Source organism: Nerophis lumbriciformis, linkage group LG38 (assembly GCF_033978685.3).
Source record: "Nerophis lumbriciformis linkage group LG38, RoL_Nlum_v2.1, whole genome shotgun sequence".
Classification (NCBI taxonomy): domain Eukaryota; kingdom Metazoa; phylum Chordata; class Actinopteri; order Syngnathiformes; family Syngnathidae; genus Nerophis; species Nerophis lumbriciformis.
This window is the reverse complement of record NC_084585.2, coordinates 9,434,883-9,459,567: the sequence shown is the minus strand read 5'-3', so window position 1 is coordinate 9,459,567 and position 24,685 is coordinate 9,434,883. Positions and strand designations below refer to the sequence as shown.

The following is a 24,685-nucleotide window of genomic DNA, read 5'->3' as shown; positions in this document are numbered from 1 at the left end:
GGTTATTGCACCGAAGAGAAGGCAGTTATGAGGGACAATGGGGCAGTCCGTTCAGGATGGTTATGGCCCTGGGGAAGAAGCTGTTCTTTAGCCAGTTCTTTAGAGAGTGTATATATACAGTCATGGTCAAAAGTTTACATACACTTGTAAAGAACATAATGTCATGGCTGTCTTGAGTTTCCAATCATTTCTACAACTCTTTTATTTTTTTTGTGATAGAGTGATTGGAGCACATACTTGTTGGTCACAAAAAACATTCATGAAGTTTGCTTCTTTTATGAATTTATTATGGGTCTACTTGAAAATGTGAGCAAATCTGCTGGGTCAAAAGTACCTCTTGAAGCTCATGGAGAGAATGCCAAGAGTGTGCAAAGCAGTAATCAGAGCAAAGGGTGGCTATTTTGAAGAAAGTAGAATGTAAAACATGTTTTCAGTTATTTCACCTGTTTTTGCTAAGTACATAACTCCACATGTGTTCATTCATAGTTTTTGATGTGACAATCCACAATGTAAATAGTCATGGAAATGAAGAAAACATTGAATGAGGAGAAGGTGTGTCCAAACTTTTGGCCTGTACTGTACATCTATGCCTAGTTGTCTTCCTAAAGGTAAGAATCTTTCAGGCACAGTAGAAACAGTGCAGCAGACAGAAAATGCTGAAAGTACAGCATTTCATGTATTAGCCAGCAAAATTACTTTAGTCTGCATCAGCTGTAATATTTGTGGTTGTAACAATCCCTCTCAAAAAGTTGCTGTGTAACCCAAAACAAATTGAGCAAGTTTCAATCATACTTGTCAACATTTGCATTTGAAAATATGGGTTAAGTGTTCCGGAAAATAAGGGAAAAGGTGGAGTGCTGGTGGAAATACTTTGAATGCCTACCGTGCTGTGCTTTTATTTTGAAGGCCTTACCTGACTTTACGCTGGTGTTACAGGTGGACCAGAAGCTGTACTTACTTACTTAGGCCTTAGTATTCCCTGAGGAACATAGGCCGCCAACGAAAGCCTTCCATCCATTCCGGTCTTGTGCCCTTCGGTCAAGTTGTTGCCATGACAGCCCCTCAGACCTCATCTCCTGTTCCGTGCTTCTTCTCCAGGTTGTTCTTGGTCTCCCTCTGTTTCTTTTTCCCTGTTGGTTCCATGCTAGTGCCTGTTTGGTGATTGATTTTTGGGGTTTTCTGAGTGTGTGGCCTATCCAACTCCACTTCTCCTGATTTGCAGTTCCACTGGTTCTTGTTTGGTGAGTTCCCACAGGTTGGCATTGGTGATGGTATCTGGCCAGTAGACTCCTAGGACCCGACGGAGGCAACGGTTTACGAATGTCTGTAGTTTAGTGAGTATGCAGTAATTTAATGGTTTTCCATGTTTCTGATCCGTGCAGCAGAATGGATTTGACATTTGAGTTAAATATTTTCAGTTTGGTTTTGAGAGAAATGTTTTTTGCTCTCCATATTTTGTTTAATATGTTGAATGATGTTCTTGCTTTCCCTATTCTAGATTTGACATCTTCATCTGCCCCTCCATCTACACTGATTATGCTCCCCAAGTATGTCAAACGGACTACCTCCTCTAATTGATTATGGTTCATTGTTATTGGTGTATTGTTCTTGTTATTGATACGCATGACCTTTTGTTTTTTGTGAATTGATCTTAAGCCCAAGAAATGCAGCAGCTCTTTGTAGTTGTTGTGATTTGTCCTGCATCTGTTGGTGAGTGAGCCAGGAGAGCTAGATCGTCTGCAAAGTCTAGGTCCTCCAGTGTTTCGGTAAGGCTTGTTGCGTTTTGGACAAGTTGTTCCTCCCAGGGAAATCAAGTCACAAGTCGCTCCCAAGCTCTTTACGACACTAAAGCTGAGTAGAAAAACCACCAGAGACAGAATAGGTATTTTGTCGTATATTTTCAAAGCTTTGCAGATATACATTTGAGACCAGTCCAGCATAGAACATTCTATCGCGCCACCAAAATGGTCTACTAGTTACCGCCGATAGTAACGGCGTTACGTCTCCCCGACCCAAAGCCCTCTCCCCCTAAGTCCCTCTCCCCCCCCCCCCCCCCCCGGCAGTCATGTCTCCCTAGCCAAAACAAATGCTTATTATCGCTCTCTCTAACATTCCTCACTTCAAGGTTAAGCACACAGTTTTGCAGACAACCAAAAGACCACATTTGGAAGAAAAACACTAGCTGTTTTGTAATATGACAATGAAATAAAAAGTAACATTTTAATTCGGATATATGTAAATATCTGCCTCCGACAATTCCCCCTTCAGATCTTCTAAAAAGATCTTTATCACTAGTACAACACTTCTAAAATACGCCCCTCTTTGAGCAAGCTAGTAAAAATTTAAAAGCATAGTTACATGGGAGATAAACGGATGGAATCTATGTCATTGTCGTCACTGTCACTGAAGGGGGTCAAGCAAAGTGGTGACTTTCGAGAAATGCTAGTTTCCTTCCCTGACAGTGACGACAATGACATAGATTCCATCCGTTTATCTCCCATGTAACTATGCTTTTAAATTTTTACTAGCTTGCTCAAAGAGGGGCGTGTTTTAGAAGTGTTGTACTAGTGATAAAGATCTTTTTAGAAGATCTGAAGGGGGAATTGTCGGAGGCAGATATTTACATATATCCGAATTTAAATGTTACTTCTTTTTATTTCATTGTCATATTACAAAACAGCTAGTGTTTTTCTTCCAAATGTGGTCTTTTGGTTGTCTGCAAAACTGCTTAACCTTGAAGTGAGGAATGTTAGAGAGAGCGATAATAAGCATTTGTTTTGGCTAGGGAGACATGACTGCCAGGGGGGGGGGGGGGAAGAGGGACTTAGGGGGAGAGGGTTTTGGGTCGGGGAGACAGACCATTTTGGCGGCGCGATAGAATGTTCTATGCTGGACTGGTCTCAAATGTATATCTGCAAAGCTTTGAAAATATACAACAAAATACCTATTCTGTCTCTGGTGGTTTTTCTACTCAGCTTTAGTGTCGTAAAGAGCTTGGGAGCGACTTGTGACTTGAATTCCCTGGGAGGAACAACTGGTCCAAAACGCAACAATTTGGGGGCTCGTCCGGGCGACACGTTGAGAATTGGACACCTCTTACGCTCTTCTGGACAGACTCAATAGTGGCCAAACATAAAACAAGGTAAGCAGAGCCTTTTTCTAAAATCTGCTTTAGGAGTCTGTCTTGAAGTATGTAAGTCAAACACTGTTTGTACCCCAGACACAGAGTGGACATTTTGATGGATTGGTTGCATTTTGCCTTGTCCGCCATTGCATATGGTGGCCAACTCATGTCATTGCGTCTTAAATCTTTCACCTGTGACTAGAATGGTTGGAGGTTCAAGTCCTTTCGTATGTTATATTCTTGGGTTAGAGTCCGTTTGAATAATACGATAAAGATTTAGGTTCAAGGTCCTTTCGTATGTTATATTCTTGGGTTCAAGTCCGTTTGAATAATACGATAAAGATAGATTACCGTGACGAGCTGCTTCACTGACGAGTAAGCAGCTCGTTCCTAAAAGAGTTCTGGGTTCAAGTCCTTTTGTATGATACAATAAAGAGCACGGGTGAAGATTGAGAAAAAATAGATGAGATGGCCACGGAATGCCGGTATTGCTGTTTTTGGTTGTTTAGTTCATGGTCCAGTCAATACAGAGGAGGAAAAGGAAAGGCGAGAGCAGACATCCTTGCTGCACCCCAGTCAGGACCTCGAAGGCCTCCGATGGGCACCCGTCATGTAGGACACGACATCGCATCCCTTGGTAGGTTCTCTTGATGATGTTCAGAAGCTGTGCTATTTTTTTTTTTTTTATAAGACGTCAAATATGGGAACAATGAGCAACATGTGGGAGCTTCTGAAGGAAAACTGGAGGAATGACAGGTAATGTAGTACCTAGATTAAAAACATGAGCATCAAGGGACAACGGCAGATTTGTTTCGTCCTTGCAGTAAATCTTTGCCGTGTTACTTCATTCTACATGATTGTTCATCTTGTTCAATTTGTGAATGTCTCAATTCTTTCCCAGGTGTGACGAAACAATTTATCCCTAAAGCCAAAAGGGGGCCTACATTTTTGAAAAGGCTCAAAACATTTTGGATTCGTACTTTTTTTCTGTCTTTTGCACAAGTCCCTCAATTACAGACTACTGTCACCAAAGGGGGTGGGGGTCAATACCCCCCAAAAACACAATTTGGAAAATGTTACTCAACAGAAGAGCAACAATAATATTAATAATCATTAAAAAAAAATTGTGTTCATGAATACCGTATTTTTCGTAAGTCGCAGTTTTTTTCATAGTTTGTCCGGGGGTGCGACTTGTACTCAGTGTGAAATGATTAACACATTAGCGTAAAATATCAAATAATAATATTGATCTCATTCACGTAAGAGACTAGACGTATAAGATTTCATGGGATTTAGCGATTAGGAGTGACAGATTGTTTGGTAAACTTATAGCATGTTCTATATGTTATAGTTATTTGAATGACTCTTACCATAATATGTTACATTAACATACCAGTTGGTTATTTATGCCTCATATAACGTACACTTATTCAGCCTGTTGTTCACTATTCTTTCTTTATTTTAAATTGCCTTTCAAATGTCTATTCTTGCTGTTGGATTTTATTACATTTCCCCCAAAAATGCGACTTATATATGTTTTTTTCCTTCTTTATTGTGCATTTACGGCAGGTGCGACTTATACTCCGAAAAATACGGTACATCTCCTTAGCATCTGTGCGACTAACCGAAGCCAGTTCGAGAATAATGCTGGCGATCTGGCCATTGCTTGTGCTTTTAGCTTAGTAGTCAGCACGCTCGCCTCTCACACCGCCGCTCAGAGCAGTAGGAAAAAAAAACGAGAGTGCACAATTGCTACAGGAAACAGAGCTGTCTGGGATTGACAGCCATGAATACCAATCATTGCATTCCATCATCAAAATCGGGGGGCCCTTATTGGGCGGGGGCCCACGAACTTCAGCCCAGGTAAGCCTGGGCACGTTCATGGTATAGATGCCAAATGTTTGTATGCCCTTAAAGAACATGTGTTCTAACATCGAGTAAAGAAGTATAGAATATATTTCAATATTAATTTTTGACCCCATAAAAACATGATGTAATGAAAATGGTCTAACTTTTGCCATCATAAATATTTCAACATATAAATGTGTATTAACCCTTGTGTAATGTTCATATTGTTGTTACTCAGCCAGCGTTTGTGAGTCTGATGGACCCGTTGCATTTTGTGGCTTTTAATGCCTCACAATCAAACACTTATGTTCAAATACTGAACAGATGTTTACCTTATCCCAATAAACATCTGTTCAGTATTTGAACATAAAAGTGTTTGATTGTGAGGCATTAAAAGCCACAAAATGCAACGGGTCCATCAGACCCACAAACGCTGGCTGAGTAACAACAATATGAACGTTGCACGGAAAATTTCTCTGCCAGTTTCTGCATCCCACAGGGATTCTTTTTTTGTGTTTCTGCACCTGCGGTTCCCACACAAGGTTGCAACATTGTTTGTCAACACTGTCTGCTCTCATTTTCTCGCACATTTGACCCTCTGATGTTCTGTGTACCTACACTCTGTCCTCCTCCTGTGTGTGTGTGTGTGTGTGTGTGTGTGTGTGTGTGTGTGTGTACATCAATTTCCACACTATTAGCCTCGGGTCCAGTGGACCTGGTCATTAAATATGTATCTGATTAGGGATGTCCGATAATATCGGACTGCCGATATTATCTGCCGATAAATGCTTATCTGAAATTATCGGTATCGGTTTCAAAAAGTAAAATGTATGACTTTTTAAAACGCCGCTGTGTACACGGACGTAGGGAGAAGTACAGAGCGCCAATAAACCTTAAAGGCACTGCCTTTGCGTGCCGGCCCAGTCACATAATATCTACGGCTTTTCACACACACAAGTGAATGCAAGGCATACTTGGTCAACAGCCATACAGGTCACACTGAGGTTGACCGTATAAACAACTTTAACACTGTTACACATATGCGCCACACTGTGAACCCACACCAAACAAGAATGACAAACACATTTCGGGAGAATATCCGCACCGTAACACAACAGAACAAATACCCAGAACCCCTTGCATCACCAACTCTTCCGGGACGCTACAATATACACCCCGCTTACCCCCCCCCCCCCACCTCAACCCCAACCACCTCAAACTCCTCATGCATATCCCAAATTCGAGGCTGCTGTTTTGAGGCATGTTAAAAAAAATAATGCACTTTTGTGACTTCAATAATAAATATGGCCATACTTGCCAACCCTCCCGAATTTTCCGGGAGACTCCCGAAATTCAGCGCATCACCCGAAAACCTCCCGGGACAAGTATTCTCCCGAAAATCTCCCGATTTTCGGCCAGAGCTGGAGGGGGCGTGGCCTCCTGAGTGAGGACAGCCTTTTTTCACGACGGGAGGACAACAGGGTGACAAGAACTAAATCATCCAGACTAGAGATAAATTGTATTATTATGTTTATCTTACCTAAAAATAAATATATTTATTAATTTAAAAAAAAAAAAAAATTTACTATATTTTGCTAAAAACATCAAAATTAATTGTATTTTTATTTGTATTTTTTCTGACTCCTTATTACATCCAGCCATAGAATTATACATTAAAATAAACATATTTGAAATAATTAATTTTAAATGATTATAATAATTCATTTAAAATGACCATATTTAATTATTAAAATAATTGCTTGTTCATCAACAACTTTAGCATTTTATTAAGCTCTCAGAAGCCAAGTTATGTTATATTCATGTTATATTTATGCAAGTTTGAAGTATCAATTATCTAAACACAGTTTTGTTTGCATATTTTCAGGATGTAGATAATATATATATATTTGATATATATATATATATATGTCTTAATAAGGTTATCCAAAAAATAGTGCTCGATACCGTAGTAGAGCGCAATATATGTATGTGTGGGGGGAAAAAAATCACAAGACTACTTCATCTCTACAGGCCTGTTTGAAATCTGATGATTGAGGGAACCCCTCATGAAACAGGCCTGTAGAGATGAAGTAGTCTTGTGATTTTTTTTCCCCCCCACACATACATATATATATATATATATATATATATGTATGTATCAAATACTTGACTTGGTGAATTCTAGCTGTCAATATACTCCTACCCTTTTAACCACGCCCCCAACCACACCTCGCCCCACCCCCGACCACGCCCCCCACCCCCCACCTCCCGAAATCGGAGGTCTCAAGGTTGGCAAGTATGAATATGGCAGTGCCATGTTGGCATTTTTTTTCCATAACTTGAGTTGATTTATTTTGGAAAACCTTGTTACATTGTTTAATGCATCCAGCGGGGCATCACAACAAAATTAGGCATAATAATGTGTTAATTCCACGACTGTATTTATTGGTATCGGTTGATATCGGAATCGGTAGTTAAGAGTTGGACAATATCGGAATATCGGCAAAAAAGCCATTATCGGACATCTCTAATTCTGATATATGTTCTTCACAGAAAATGAGCCAAAGTCAAGTCAGTGAGTCTGTTTGAAAATATAATTGTATAATTTTTTTTTAATAAATAATGAAAACGGGTCCCACAGACCTGAACACCACACAAGAAAACAAAAAAACATTTTACTGACTCACATCGACATGAGATCGACGCTTGGATCAGAAGACAATCCATCGCCGCATGGTGACGTCACGCCGCCGCTCAGCATCACAGTGGCTGCGCGGGTTGGCGGGGCGGGCGGCAGATTTCCGCGCGGACGCCGCCAGAGGTTGAAGTGCATCCCGGCTGGAGAACGCACACGCGCGGTCACGTACGTGCGTACGCGCTCGTGCACGCGCACCCGCTACTCGCCGTTTTTTTTTTTCGGACATGTAGCGGCTGCCGCGGAGGAGGATGGACGTCTAACAAGAGGACAGCTGTGGCCTGCCTGCCTCCCGCAGCGACATCTGGCCCGCGGAGTCGCACCGACTGCCTCGGCGCGTTTCACCGCAGCGGCCGGTGAGTCGACGTGACCTCGTCCTTGCTTTCTATTGATCACCTGTGCAGCGTGCATGTGCGTTATCATTGGCTTGAACCACGTCACGTGACAGTAACAAACATGACGTGACGACCCTTGCAGGCTCGCACACAGCAGAAGCAGCGTCGAGGTGCGGGAGATGGAAGAAGGAGAGGGGCCGAGTGGCTGCAGCCTCCCACCCAACACCACCACCACCACCACCACCAACCTACTGGCGTCTGTCAAAGAGCAGGTAGGATGGCGACACACCCTCACTCTGACATGTCCTCCATCTCTAGTAACATCACATCTGCACTGCAAAAACTGAAATCTAAGTAAGATGAAATATCTCAAATAAGGGTGATATTTGCTTATTTTCTGTCTGATAAGATCATTCTTCTCACTAAGCAGATTTTATGTTATTGTTTTACTTGTTTTAAGGGTTTTGGTCCTAAATGATCTCAGTAAGATATTACAGCTTGTTGCTGAGATTTGATGACCTATATTGAGTAAAACATGCTTGAAACTAGAATGTCAAGTGTTGCAAAGCTGTGTCATCAACACTCACAAGCAGTGACGTGCAGTCACTAGAGGCAGGAAAGAAAACAAATGTAAAAAGAAAAAAAAAAAAATTGTTATATGTATCCAGTGATTATACTATAAAGTTATTTTCCATTTAACTTCACCAGTTTTAGATTATTTTTATTCAAAATCGCTGAATTTTCACATTTGCCGTCCAAATACAGTGCGGTGAACAGCAGCCAGTTGAGGCACGTCACTCAGTGCCTCAACATGGATTGCGGACTCGGCTAACTGCTGGCCTGCTGTGCAGTGAGACCGTATTGCTATATGAACTATATTATACATTTCCATAGTTTAGTTAGCTGAGGTATATAATGTACAGTGTATTTTTGTCAACAACTGTATGTGTGTAACGTATTTCTTGTGCTGAGCGATCATAAAACGGCTGCAAAAGACGCACTGGCTGAGGCTCCAGTAATCCCGCCTCCTGCACCCCCGCCGTAGAATTGTTATATCAACTAAAGCCCACACTTAAACTTTCCACGTGCAAGATTGAATCTATTTAAAAAAAGTTATTTCATAAGAAGCCAAAAAGTGCAAAAACAATAATGTTCGTGTTGGAGGAGTTGTGAATGACTGCAGGGCCACAACATTAGGTACACCTGCAGACTGCAGGTGTATCTAATTCACAACTCCTCCAACACGAACATTATTGTTTTTGCACTTTTTGGCTTCTTATTAAATAACTTTTGTAACCTATTTTCATGGGCTTTCCTCTTTGTGATGTTAAGTTCCTGTTATGCGCTGTTATACAGTATATGCCTTGAGCTCTTATTCTGAAGGCGCTAAGAGCGGAAGTGATGTCACGTTGCGGAGGTTTTTGAAAGAATGTAAATAAAGTGGTCCTCGTGTAAACTGGAGCCTCCGTGTTTGTTATTTTGTAGTTTCATACAGTATAGGCGACATTTATAAACCCTCGGTTACACTTTTTTAAATAGATTCAATCTTGCACGTGGAAAGTTTAAGTGAGGGCTTTAGTTGCGGCGCATGGACTTAATTTATAAGTAAAGGTAAGACCATAATAACGTTTTTTTTATTAAATGTGCTTTTTGTGTGCTACAGTTTGTATGTGTAAAGTTAAAGTTAAGTTAAAGTAGCAATGATTGTCACACACACACTAGGTGTAATGAAATTTGTCCTCTGCATTTGACCCATCCCCTGGTTCACCCCCTGGGAGGTGAGGGGAGCAGTGGGCAGCAGCGGCGCCGCGCCCGGGAATCATTTTTGGTGATTTAACCCCCAATTCCAACCCTTGATGCTGAGTGCCAAGCAGGGAAGAATGCTGGTATGAGCTTTTAAACATAACCCGTTAACTGCTGCCAATCAAATGGTGAATAAGATACTCTTTAGGGTTCATATGTTTGTAAATCTGACTGTGATGAAGTCAGTGCCTCACCAGCCATCAACCTCACCGCACGTCACTGCTCACAAGTATAAAACTACTTTTTTAAAGTAATCATTTCTTATTTCAAGCATGAAATAAAAAATCATGACTTTGACACAATTGTGTCTCATAATTAAAACAGATGACAGCCAAATGGACTTTGCTGTTTTATTTTCAATGAAACAATAGAAAATAGGTACTCATATAGTAGTACAGTTGGCACAGTACAGTAAACTGACAGTTAATATTTAAACATTTAACATGTGACATTTCTAACTATTTTGAACAGAAATAGTTCATGCACATTCAGATAAATTCTTCAAAATTACAATAAAAAAACAAATTTGGCCGGGGGCCGGGCTGTATATATGCGCACTAATTGACTGAAAGAGCACGCACTTGACGCGATGATGTCATGTTATCCATGGAAAAATGCATTTTTAGACAATATGATTTGCCTGAGCGGCTAGGAGACCCCGAGAGTAACAAGCGGTTGCCTTGTTGCCTTTCCATTAAGAACAATAAACTAGTTTTTAGTATAAGTTTGCTGGTTTCAAGAAATGTAATGCCGAGCGCATATCATTATGTCAAGATAATGGCACTAGCATTTACTTCATTTAAGAATATTTTTCAACATATTGAGCAAAAAGGTCTCTTTTTTTTTTTTTCTACCAAGAAAAGTGCACTTGTTATTAGTGAGAATATTCTTATCTTAAGGTATTTTTGGGTTCATTGAGGTTAGCTAATTAGGGACCGCAATGTCCCTTTGGGACAGAGGACCCTATTGTAATTGTAAGGTTTTATTATTATTCCGCCGCCTCTTTGAGCTGTAATTTGACCCCCTTAACATGCTTCAAAACTCACCAAATTTGACACATACACCAGGACTGGCGAAAATTGCGATCTGATCAAAAAACCTAGCCCCAAAACTCAAAATTGCGCTCTAGCGCCCCCTAGGAAGAAAACACAGACAAAACTGCCTCTAACTCCCAGTAGGAATGTCGACATGAAACAAAAACCTCTATGTAGGTCTCATTTAGACCTACCGTATTTTCCGCACCATAAGCCGCCCTGGGTTAAAAGCCACGTCTTCAATGAACGGCATATTTCAAAACTTTGTCCACCTATAAGCCGCCCCGTGTTATAAGCCGCATCTAACTGCGCTAAAGGAATGTCAAAAAAACAGTCGGATAGGTCAGTCAAACTTTAATAATATATTAAAAACCAGCGTGATGTGGGCGCGCATGGAGTCGTATATCAACATGGACGGAGCTGCGTGAAAAAAGCCACCCGGCCTCTTCGCGTAAACTTACCTTAACCACTTGCTCATCTTTTCTTCATCCATCCATCCCTTCGAGTTAGCTGTTATGATGACGCCGGCTGGAAAGGTCTCTTTTGGCAAGGTCTTCCTTTTGAATATCACCATGGGTGGAAGTTTCTGGCCATTAGCATGGCAAGCTAGAACCACAGTGAAGGATGACTTCTCATTCCCTGTGGTGCGAATATTCACCGTACGTGCTCCCGTTGTATCCACAGTGCGGTTCACAGGAATATCAAAAGTCAGTGGAACCTCGTCCATGTTGATAATGTTCTCTGGCCGGATCTTTTTTTCAGCTATCTTGTTTTTACAATATGCACGGAAAGTAGCCAGCTTTTCTTGAAAGTCTTTAGGCAGTTGCTGTGAAATAGTAGTCCGTGTGCGGATGGAGAGATTGCGTCTTTTCATGAACCGGAAACCTGTCGCTTAGTAGGAGCCATTTTGTGGTCTTTACAGCTGTAAACACACAAAGGAAATGAAACGTAATATCCGCGCGCTTCTTCTTCTTCTACCGGGGCGGGTGGTTGCTTACAGTAGAAGAAGAAGCGCTTCCTGTTCTATGGGGGCGGGTGCTTACCTTGGCGGTTGCTTGCGTAGAAGAAGAAGCACTTCCTCTTCTACGGGGAAAAAAGATGGCGGCTGTTTACCGTAGTTGCGAGACCGAAACTTTATGAAAATGAATCTTAATATTAATCCATATATAAAGCGCACCGGGTTATAAGCCGCACTGTCAGCTTTTGAGTAAATTTGTGGTTTTTAGGTGCGGCTAATAGTGCGGAAAATACGGTACATTTCATACATTGACATCTTTCAGCAGAAATCAACAGGAAGTTTGCAATTCCCCTTTCAAAACAAAAGTTTAGTAAAAACAGTCACTTTTGCCTCTTTGAGCTGTAATTTGACCCCCTTAACATGCTTCAAAACTCACCAAACTGGACAAACACTTTAGGACTGGAAACAATTGCGCTCTCATAAAAAAAAAAAACCCCAAAACTCAAAATTGCGCTCTAGCGCCCCCTAGGAAGAAAACACAGACACAACTGCTCCTAGGAAGAAAACTCAGACAAAACTGCCTGTAACTTCCAGTAGGAATGTCTTAGAGACATGAACCAAAAACCTCTATGTAGGTCTCACTTAGACCTACATTTCATATATTGACAACCCCCAGCAAAAATCAACAGGAAGTTTGCAATTCCCCCTTCAAAACAAAAGTTTTGTAAAACTCGGTCACCTTTTTGCAAACATTATCTCCTCTGAGCGCATTTGTCGTGTCGGCTTCAAACTAGCACAGGAGAGAGATTGTACCCTTCTGATTAAAAGTTGACGAAAGAGTTTTAATTACTGCTCCGGTTTGGATTTTATGTGCCGTCAAAGTCGGTCCCGTCCATCGCTGCTTGCAGCTTTAATTAGGGACCGCAATGTCCCTTTGGGACAGAGGACCCTATTGTATTTCGTGCGTTTTATTATTATTATTCCGCCGCCTCTTTGAGCTGTAATTTGACCCCCTTAACATGCTTCAAAACTCACCATATTTGACACACACATCAGGACTGGCGAAAATTGCCATCTAAATCAAAAAACCAAACCCCAAAACTCAAAATTGCGCTCTAGCGCCCTCTAGGAAAAAACACAGACAAAACTGCTGGTAACTTCCGGTAGGAATGTCGTAGAGACATGAAACAAAAACCTCTATGTAGGTCTGACTTAGACATAGATTTCATACATTGACATTCTTCAGCAAAAATTAACAGGAAGTTGGCAATTCCCCCTTCAAAACAAAAGTTTACTAAAAACAGTCACTTTTGCCTCTTTGAGCTGTAATTTGACCCCCTTAACTTGCTTCAAAACTCACCAAACTGGACACACACATCAGGACTGGCAAAAATTGAGATCTAATAGAAAACCCAAAACCAAAACTCAAAATTGCACTCTAGCGCCCCCTAGGAAGAAAACACAGACACAACTGCTCCTAGAAAGAAAACTCAGACAAAACTGCCTGTAACTTCCGGTAGGAATGTCTTAGAGACATGAACCAAAAACCTCTATGTAGGTCTCACTTAGACCTACATTTCATATATTGACAACCCCCAGCAAAAATCAACAGGAAGTTTGCAATTCCCCCTTCAAAACAAAAGTTTTGTAAAAATCGGTCACCTTTTTGCAAACATTAACTCCTCTGAGCGCATTTGTCGTGTCGGCTTCAAACTAGCACAGGAGAGAGATTGAACCCTTCTGATTTAAAAGTTGACGAAAGAGTTTTAATTACTGCTCCGGTTTGGATTTTATGTGCCGTCAAAGTCGGTCCCGTCCATCGCTGCTTGCAGCTTTAATTTTACTTGTTTTGGAAAGTCTTGACAAGCCAAATTTTCTTGTTCTATTGGCAGATAATTTTGCTTAGTTCAAATAAAATACCCCTCATTTTTGTAATTTTTTTCTTGATTTTGAACACTGACTTTCTGCAGTGTGCTCCCTCACCCAAAAAAAAAAAAGTCACACGGCTTTCAGGAGCGCAGTCAAGTTTGCAGAGCAAATCCAGCAGATTATCTGCAGCTCAGACCTGATGATGATGATTTCTGCATCACAAATTCTGCTAAAACTTGTTAGACATTGTCATCATTCTCCACTCTGAATAAAAAGATGGAGGAGCAGGATAACGCCAGCGACTATTGGAGACACTCTTTTTTTATAGAGCGGTGATTGTCAAACTAGGGCTCAGGCTCTATCTCGTGCAGACCTCGGCAAATTATGGCCCGCTTCACGGCCCGTTAAGATTTTCAACCCGGCCCGCCTGACGTCCATCCATCCATCCATCTTCTTCCGCTTATCCGAGGTCAGGTCGCGGGGGCAGAAACCTAAGCAGAGAAGCCCAGACTTCCCTCTCCCCAGCCACTTCGTCCAGGTCCTCCCGGGGGATCCCAAGGCGTTCCCAGGCCAGCCGGGAGACATAGTCTTCCCAACGTGTCCTGGGTCTTCCCCGTGGCCTCCTACCGGTCGGACGTGCCCTAAACACCTCCCTAGGGAGGCGTTCGGGTGGCATCCTGACCAGATGCCCGAACCACCTCATCTGGCTCCTCTCCATGTGGAGGAGCAGCGGCTTTACTTTGAGCTCCTCCCGGATGACAGAGCTTCTCACCCTATCTCTAAGGGAGAGACCCGCCACCCGGCGGAGGAAACTCATTTGGGCCGCTTGTACCCGTGATCTTGTCCTTTCGGTCATAACCCAAAGCTCATGACCATAGGTGAGGATGGGAACGTAGATCGGCCGGTAAATTGAGAGCTTTGCCTTCCGGCTCAGCTCCTCCTTCACCACAACGGATCGATACAGCGTCCGCATTACCGAAGACGCCGCACCGATCCGCCTGTCGATCTCACCATCCACTCTTCCCTCACTCGTGAACAAGACTCCGAGGTACTTGAACTCCTCCACTTGGGGCAAGAGCTCCTCCCCAACCCGGAGATGGCACTCCACCCTTTTCCGGGGGAGAACCATGGACCCGGACTTGGAGGTGCTGATTCTCATCCCAGTCGCTTCACACTCGGCTGTGAACCGATCCCGCCTGAGGTTTCCAAACAATTTTTTTTTAGACCTTTAACGTCAACACTGGCAGCACGGTGGAACAGGGGTTAGTGCATGTGCCTCACAATACGAAGGTCCTGAGTAGTACTTAGTTCAATCCCGGGCTCGGGATCTTTCTGTGTGGAGTTTGCATGTTCTCCCCGTGGCTGGGTGGGTTCCCTCCGGGTACTCTGGCTTCCTCCCACCTCCAAAAGAACATGCACCTGTGGATAGGCTCCTCCCACCTCCAAAGACATGCACCTGGGGTTAGGCTCCTCCCACCTCCAAAGACATGCACCTGGGGTTAGGCCCCTCCCACCTCCAAAGACATGTACCTGGGGATAGGTTGATTGGCAACACTAAATGGTCTCTAGTGTGTGAATGTTGTCTGTCTGTCCGAAAGGGACAAGCGGTAGAAAATGGATGGATGGATGTCAACACTATAGACGCCATTGATGTTTTCAAATGACCGCAAGTCTTATAAAGCAGAATGAACATTTCTGAAACGGCTTCTTTCATATGAAAAAAAAGTTATGAACATAAAACAACAAAAGTAAGAAATCTATCATCATAAATGCTCCTTTTTTGTGGCTTTTGGCTGGCTTTAGCAGTAGAGGAGCAATAAGTGGCTAACGTAAGCTTCAAGCTAGGTGAATGTTGTGATTTGACGGTGGTCTGTGGGCGTTTGCTTGCTTTGAAATGTTCCCGTTTAAGTGCTTTTGATTGGACTAAAATTGGTTTTAAAATGGGCTTTTGTTGCGTTATGTACTGTAGCTGGAGAGCTGATCATTATTAATATATTGCTTTGTAGCCATTGTGCACAAGAGCTAAGGTAAATATGGCCTTTCATTACAGTACACATCCATATTCTCCTTTGAACACACTCTATAAGACTAAAGTGTACAAATATCCAATTATAGGAGCGAAACAGAGCGTATCAGGTGTTCATCCATTGTGTTCCAGCCTGAATCCCACCGTCAGCCTGAAAGAAACAGCTTGATAAAGAATCTAAACCAGGGATCTCCAAACCTTTTGACCAGGGGGCCACATTGGGTAAAAAAATGTGGCCAGGGTCTGGGCTATATATATATATATATATATATATATATATATATTATATATATATTAGAGATGCGCGGATAGGCAATTATTTCATCCGCAACCGCATCACAAAAGTCGTCAACCATCCGCATCCACCCGAACTAACATTTAATCAATACCGCACCCGCCCGTTGTTATATATCTAATATAGACGATGCAAAGCATTAGTGAGGTTATAAAGCTTTTGCCTGTTAAAGAAAGGAGACTGATCCAATGTAGCAGAGACATTCAATGCGTGCCATGCTGTCACGGCCCAGACGCACACCAGTGCGCAATCATCTGGGAGCCGCGCTGAGCGCACCTCCAAGCGTGTGGAGGTGCGATGTCCCTCGCACCCGCGGCGGCTCCACCCGGGCTCGCGCCCGAGGCTTCAGTGCGCACCGCGGCGGCCATCCTACTCGTCGCGGCCTAGCCCTCGCGGCTCTCGCTGCCGGCGACGGCCGGGTATGGGCCCGACGCTCCAGCGCCATCCATTTTCAGGGCTAGTTGATTCGGCAGGTGGGTTGTTACACACTCCTTAGCGGGTTCCGACTTCCATGACCACCGTCCTGCTGTCTATATCAACCAACACCTTTTCTGGGGTCTGATGAGCGTCGGCATCGGGCGCCTTAACCCGGCGTTCGGTTCATCCCGCAGCGCCAGTTCTGCTTACCAAAAGTGGCCCACTCGGCTCACCAGGGTGAGCCCCACCCCCTTCGTGAGCGCACTGCGCGCGGAGTGACCCCTGTTACGTGCCCCCGGCAACGGGGGTGGCGGGCAGGTAAGCTGCTTACCTGCTGCGCGTGACGCCGGCTGCGGCGAAGGCGGACGAGGCGGGGTGTCGGTGCGGTGGGCGCGGTGGTGACCCTGGACATGCGTCGGGCCCTTCTCGCGGATCACCTCAGCTACGGCTCCCGGTGGGGCCCTGTCGGGGGAAGGGGCCTCGGTCCCGGACCCCGGCGAGGCGTCCCTTCTCCGCTCCGTAAAAGTGTCCATCTCTTTTTTTTTTTCTTCTGTTGTGGCATATGCTGCAGGTGCCTGCTCGTTTTTCGTATGTGGGTAACAACATTTAACTATGTATATATATTTCCGAATTGGTTTAACTGCCACCCGCCTGAATCTATTTAAAATCTAATTTTTTTTTTATTTCAACCGCCCGACCCGACCCGCGGATAAAATCTAATTTTTTTTTATTTCAACCACCCGGCCCGCGGATAATCCGCGGACTCCGCGGTTGTGTCCGCAAACCGCGCATCTCTAATATATATATATATATATATATATATATATATATATATATATACCTGTATGTGTAGTCTGTCTCATTACAGATTAGACAAACTGCATTTTCTTTACACTGAACAAAAAAAAAAGTCATACGTCCACTGATGTTTAAAATCTCTACACTCGGGAGTCTATTTTACGTTTCCCCAACGATTTTACCATTTTTTCCCCTCGTGCACTAATTGACTGAAAGAGTGCACACTTGCCGATTTGCGTTATGGATGGAAAAATGCATTTTTAGACTATATGATTTGCCTGAGCGGCTCGGAGACCCCGAGAGTAACAAGCGGTCGAAAATTGATTAGAAAGGACTAGGGGTGTAACGGTACGTGGATTTGTATTGAACTGTTTCGGTACGGGGGTTCCGGTTCGGTTCGGAGGTGGACCGAACGAGTTTCCACACGGACATATTAAGTAGCGTAACGCACGTTGTGTAAACAATGCACACCGAAGCACAACACATGGCATGCTAGCAGCTAACGGGCTACGATAGACTGACCATACGTCGTCTTTTCACCTGACATGTCCTCTTTTGCGGAGCTGTCAGGGCGGAGTTTCTTAAATGCCTCAAATGTCCGGCATTTTGAGTTAGGGTTGCGTGTATTTTCAATGTACGTTCAGGGTTAAGAAGGGGTTAAAAACAAAACAAATTGTGAAGGTGCGCAGCAGCATTGGTGAGGGAGGGGCAGAGACAGAGAGAGAGAGAGAGTTATGATAAACGCGCATGTGTCACCAGGCTCTGCTTTTTATACATAGATTTATCACATTTAATTTTTTATTACCTATAGCAGGGGTGTAAAAATTGTGCCCCGGAGGCCATTTGCGGCACACAGCTAATGTTTTAAAGGCCCACAGCACATTCTAAAAATACTATTAAAATAAACAAAAACATAACAAAAGTGAAATAAAAAAGGTTAAATGTAATTTAGAAAAAGTTGCAATGTTGACTAATAAAACAAAGCTGTTTTTTTTTTCTTTCAAACTGTCATTGCTCAAAACATAATATTGAATCAAAATCAATGTTACGAATTATTGACCTATCTAAAGGCGACTTGTCCAGGGTGTACCCCGCCTTCCGCCCGATTGTAGCTGAGATAGGCTCCAGCGCCCCCCGCGACCCCGAAGGGAATAAGCGGTAGAAAATGGATGGATGGATGGATGACCTATCCAAGGCTCCGATTACTTCACATCAAATATTCCACTAAGAAAAATATTTTTGGTGGAAGATTTTGCAAATTTGGTAAATAGATAACCCAAAAATGTATGTTTTTGTTGTTTTCTTACTGTACCGAAAATGAACTGAACCGTGACCTCTAAACCGAGGTACGTACCGAACCGAAATTTTTGTTTACCATTACACCCTTAGTAAGGACAGATTATAAAAAAAATGATATTACTTTTTTTTTTAACTTGGGCCTTCCCACGGACCGCTGCTCTAAGTACCACCATAATGTCCAACATTGAAATCGGTAGCGTAGTAGGCCTAAGTATCCATTGAAAGCAAGGCACAGGTTTTATTTAACAAGTATATTCATACTTGCCAACCCTCCCGGATTTTCCGGGAGACTCCCGAAATTCAGCGTCTCTCCCGAACACCTCCCGAAATTCAGGCGGAGCAGGAGGCCACGCCCCCTCCAGCTCCATGCGGACCTGAGTCCGCTTTCCCACAATATAAAGAACATCTACAGTAAAGCAGTCCGTCTGCCGTAAACAGCAATGTTGTGACACTCTTAAACAGGACAATACTGCCATCTAGTCAGCATGGTTAGAAAGATAGTGACAGAGAATAGAACAAGGATGGACAATTCAACCCTTAACTCAACAATGAGTAGATGAGTGTTATGTGTGTGTATATGTGTTTATAAATGAACACTGAAATTCAAGTATTTCTTTTATTTATATATATATATATATATATATATATATATATATAGCTAGAATTCACTGAAAGTCAATTATTTCTTATATATATATATATATATCCATCCATCCATTTACTACCGCTTATTCCCTTCGGGGTCGCGGGGATATATATATATATATATATATACACATATGAAATACTTGACTTGGTGAATTCTAGCTGTAAATATACTCCTCCCCTCTTAACCACGGCCTGCCCCAACCACGCCCCCCGCACCCACCCCCCACCTCCCGAAATTGGAGGTCTCAAGGTTGGCAAGTATGAGTATATTTATCAATTTTGGCCCCTGTAACTTTACACACAGTTTGAACAGTAACACTGTGTTTGAGTATCTAATTAAGTGATTCTTTGGCCTACCACTAGATGGAGCTGTACCACAGTTTGAGATCTAAACTGCTTGGGGTTAGATTTCTGGTTGGTTTAGCGAATAATGCTGTTTTATGAATCCTAGTGACAACAGTGCTGCTACAGTAAGTCTGTGGTTAGCATCATTGCTGGTGAGCTCGCAGCTGGTCCGGTCAGGGAGGTCAATCAATGTGATGATGTTGCCATCGCTTTCTCAGAAGTCAATATTTCTCTCTGCTCGGGGGAAAAGAAACTAAACAAGTTAATCTTCCTTTCTAAAGGAAAGGAGCAGTTTGCTTGAGTATGATCAGAGAGCTAGCATCAGGCCTGCAGGCACCAAAGCAGGGTCACCGTACAGGAAGAAGATCTCAAACAGGGGTGCTCATTACATCGATCGCGAGCTACCGGTCGATCTCGGAGGGTGTGTCAGTCGATCACCAGCCAGGCATTAAAAAAATAGTCCTAAAAATGAGCGATCATAAATCTTCACTATGACGTCACTTTCGTCACTTGATTGACATTCACGGCACCTGAGGGTCTTCTGAGATGACGCTGACTGCTGCCAGCTCATTAAAATTACCGACTGGAAGGCGAGAAACACTTTATTTCAACAGACTCTGGCGCCGTACCTGTCGTCAAAACTCCAAAGACCGACTGCACAGTTGCACAGTTGCGCTAACAAAACAAGTCTCAGAAAGCTGGCGTGCACAAGCTAGCAAGCTACGGAGTTTGCCGACAATGTATTTCTTGTAAAGTGTATACAAAGGAGTACGGAAGCTGGACAAATAAGATGCCAAAAACCAACCACTTTCATGTGGTATTGGACAGAAAGGAGGACTTTTTTCTCCTCCATTCGAAAATGCGGACGTTTTTAGCACCACTGTCTGATTCCAATCAATGCAAGTCATCAGAATCAGGTAATACACCAACTTATATTCTTGTCTTCATGAAAGAAAGGAATCTATATGTGTTAAACATGCTTGTATTATCTTTAAACACCTTAACTTGTTAACAATATTAACTATGTGTTAAACATGCTTGCATTATCTTTGAACACCTTTAACTTATTAATAATATTAACTATATGTGTTAAACATGCTTGTATTATCATTAAACACCTTTAATTTATTAACAATATTAACTATATGTTATAAACATTCTTGTATTATCATTAAGCACCTTTAATTTATTAACAATATTAACTATGTGTTACACGTGATTGCATTATCATTAAACACCTTTAATTTATTAACAATATTAACTATATGTATTAAACATGCTTGCATTATCATTAAACACCTTTAACTTATTAACAAAAACATATATTTCATAAATAAGTAAATATAAATTATATATATGAATGAGGTAGATCCCCATGACTTGATCAATTGAAAAGTAGCTCGCCTGCAGAAAAAGTGTGAGCACCCCTGATCTAAAAGGAATATGCACAGTCAACTAAAACTCCCGAGGGGATTCCTATAGAACACATCGGCGCTCGGGTCTTCGCTTGAACTGGGTCACCTGGTGTGAGCGGCAGGGTCGGTCAAACTGAGTCATGTCATCTGCCAGGATGTGATGCTTCCCTGACATCTTCCTGTCCTCTTGATAGGTCAGTCTTTGACGTTCAGCAGGTATCCAGTTGTAGTTTTGGTGGTTCAGCCATCCCTGGACTCAAAATGCACTTTTGTCCACGTTGGCCGAGCTAAATCTGTTGCTTCCCAACAAAAGGTGGGCGTTGGGAAATGAAATGGAACTGAGAGTGTTTGAGTGCATCAGTGGGGGCGGACCGAAGAGAGGGATGCTGGAACACAAATAAGGTGAACGTGGGCGACACATCTGCTTCTCCTCTCGGGAGTTCTCCCATTTTCCACTTTTATGAGCCGACTAACACAACAATCATGTTGTGTCAAATGTCTCACCACTGACACCTTCTTAGACCTTCCTCAATGGCTTCACCAGCTCATAGGCCCTGAGGAATTAATTCCTTCCTTCAAGATGGCAGACTGATTAGACACACCAAGGGCAGTATAGACGGGTCTAGGACATGCAGACCACGCACTGCGAGGTACAACTACACACATAGTGGCAGCTGCTTGCATCAGCTCAGTGCTCTTTTGTGTTCTTTAATGTTTCCCTCCTGTTTCTGTACCTCAAATAGCCGCCACGGTCCTTGTCCTCTCTCGTAGTTGTTGCGTTTTTATTTGTTTCTTGCATTGAACAAAGAGAGCTCAGTCTACCAAGTCAATTTCCTTATGTGTTGAACACACTTGGCCGAATAAACTCATTCTGATACGTACTGTTTCCCCAGTCAACTGATCTGTAGTCAGTGTGCACAAGTAGTGCACTTGACCACAAGCTGGTACATAAAGTCGTCTGGTACAAGTCCCCAATACTGTAGTCTGTGTCCTTATTGCCATGCTATCAAGGAGCAAGAGTGCTCCTTAACCATCTGTCCGCCACAAAACTAAATGGCAGGGTTTCTGTGGGGAGGATTTCTGAGGCCACAGGTCGCTGATGTTGGCTCCCAATCGCTGTTTTAGTTCATCGCAAATTGTTTGACGGACTGGAGGTCAGGGTTGTGTGCACGTTCTTCCACGTTAAACTCAGCCAAGCATGACTTTATGGACTTTTCATTTGTGCAATGGGGAACGGTCATCCTGTCATAGGTAGAAAATGGTCTAGACCAGGGGTGCTCACACTTTTTCTGCAGGCGAGCTACTTTTCAATTGATCAAGTCGTGGGGATCTACCTCATTCATATATATAATTTATATTTACTTATTTATGAAATATATGTTTTTGTTAACAAGTTAAAGGTGTTTAATGATAATGCAAGCATGTTTAACACATATAGTTAATATTGTTAAAAAATTAAAGGTGTTTAATGATAATACAAGAATGTTTAATACATATAGTTAATATTGTTAACAACTTAAAGGTGTTTAAAGATAATACAAGCATGTTTAACACATATAGTTAATATTGTTAACAAGTTAAAGGTGTTTAAAGATAGTACAAGTATGTTTAATACATATCGTTAATATTGTTACAAGTTAAAGGTGTTTAAAGATAATACAAGCATGTTTAACACATATAGATTCCTTTCTTTCATGAAGACAAGAATATAAGTTGGTGTATTACCTGTTTCTGATGACTTGCATTGATTGGAATCAGACAGTGGTGCTGATAATGTCCGCATTTTCGAATGGAGGAGAAAAAAAGTCCTCCTTTCTGTCCAATACCACATGAAAGTGGTTGGTTTTTGGCATCTTATTTGTCCAGCTTCCGTACTCCTTTGTATACACTTTACAAGAAATACATTGTCGGCAAACTCCGTAGCTTGCTAGCTTGTGCACGCCAGCCTTCAGAGACTCTTATTTTGGTAGCGCAGGCAGGATGAAGCAGAGCTTTTATTGTGCAACTGTGCAGTCGGTCTTTGGAGTTTTGACGACAGGTACGGCGCCAGAGTGTGTTGAAATAAAGTGTTTCTCGCCTTCCAGTCGGTAATTTTAATGAGCTGGCAGCAGCCAGCGTCATCTCAGAAGACCCTCGGGTGCCGTGAATGTCAATCAAGTGACGAAAGTGACGTCATAGTGAAGATTTATGATGGCTCATTTTTAGGACTATTTTTTTAATGCCTGGCTGGTGATCGACTGACACACCCTCCGAGATTGACCGGTAGCTCGCGATCGACGTAATGAGCACCCCTGGTCTAGACTGTTCTTCCCAAGGATGAAATATTACGATTCAAGGGGCCTGTGGGGATCTAGTCCAGCTCCATTCGCAAAAAAAAAAACCCTCTGATTGTTCTGTTTTCTTAGGAATATAAATACATAATATACATACAGTGGTGCCTTGGCTTACATGTTGAATTGGTTCTGTGACGCAGCTTGGAACACAAGATACTCATATTTCAACAGTGTTGGGTTAGTTACTGAAAACCAGTAACTAGTTACAGTTACTAGTTACTTTATTTCAAAAGTAACTTAGTTACACAAAAAGTAATGTGTTACTGTGAAAAGTAACTATTTAGTTACTCCTTTTTTTCTTTTTCTTTTTAGGCTCCCATTAATGCCCTTTTAGCCTTCATTTCAGTACTGTTATTGCACTGGAGAATAATACAATGTGTTGATCAACTTGACATGCATTTGCATCACTGAACTCTGCTAAGCAATGTGGTCTACATACAACACACAAAGACAAAGATATGTTTCAAAGGGCCAATTTGTTTCAGGCCAGAACAAATTGACAAAACTATTTTAAATAGCTGCAACATAACATACATAAGTAACAAACAGCATAGTTGTAAACCTGACTTCACCCAAGGAAGGCACACATGACATACACAAAGCCTATAACCAGGCATGTTTTTCTCTTAAGGAATTGTGAAATAAAATCATGTCTTTAGGAGATCAACACTGTACTGAAGCCCAGAACACTCTACGCATTTCCCCAGTTTTAGTTTGGAAAAAAGGAAAGATTGGCCTGGCCCACTAGGATCCCTCTTTATGTTTGTGAACTTTATAGTCTATACATTTAGAGTGATGTGATAATCAAACACTCTAGAAGTCTAGAATGAAAGAGTATATAAGAGAATTGACAGAGTGTGTACCTTCAGTGCTGAATGATGAGCAGAGGCAGAGTTTGGAGTATTTTCTTTAGCTCGCTTTCCATGTTTATGTACTCACTGTCCACTGTGTCCAGGTACGTGGAAAATGGTTTCCGTGCCATTTGCTGTTTGACGCCGGTATCATGCTAATTAGCTGCCTGAAAGCGGGTGACTCCACTGTAGAAATAGCCTGCATGTCTTCTAGCACATACGCTGCAATGGCTCTATCAATGTTGTCCTGGCTAGCAGTCCCTCCGTGAAAATCCTTAAATGGTGGTGGTGGAGGTGAAATGGCATCAGAGTCTGTGTCTCTCTTTACTAGCTTCGTCGAAGCATGTTGCTTTTGTAGCTGTTTCAGCAGATTTGATTTGCTGTTTTGCCCAGTAGATAGGATCTTTGATCCAAGACACAACTTACATTTAACTAAAATGTTCTTTTCTTTGTGCTCGACAAAAGAAAAGTAGTGAGAATATCTCCATGTTAAGAAACTCTGCTTCGGCTCCGCCATGATGTCTTGTTAGTCAACACAGACACGAGCCCCCGCCCCACACACAGCGCCTCTTCTCTTCCTTTTGACACAGGA

The 24,685-nt window shown here is 42.4% G+C and overlaps 1 protein-coding gene across 5 annotated transcripts in view; it reads left to right on the top strand.

The window, feature by feature from the left end:
- Positions 1 to 7,769: 7,769 nt before the first annotated feature.
- The window catches only part of LOC133578367 (plakophilin-4-like), a 70,528-nt gene continuing 53,612 nt past the window's right edge, over positions 7,770 to 24,685 (top strand). For all 5 annotated transcript variants that reach the window (XM_061932740.2, XM_061932739.2, XM_061932741.2 and 2 more), the window contains exons 1-2: positions 7,770 to 8,023; positions 8,145 to 8,274. In XM_061932740.2, coding sequence (XP_061788724.1) covers positions 8,182 to 8,274 — 93 coding nt within the window. In that variant the 5' untranslated portion in view covers positions 7,770 to 8,023; positions 8,145 to 8,181. The remainder of the gene's footprint in view (positions 8,024 to 8,144; positions 8,275 to 24,685) is intronic.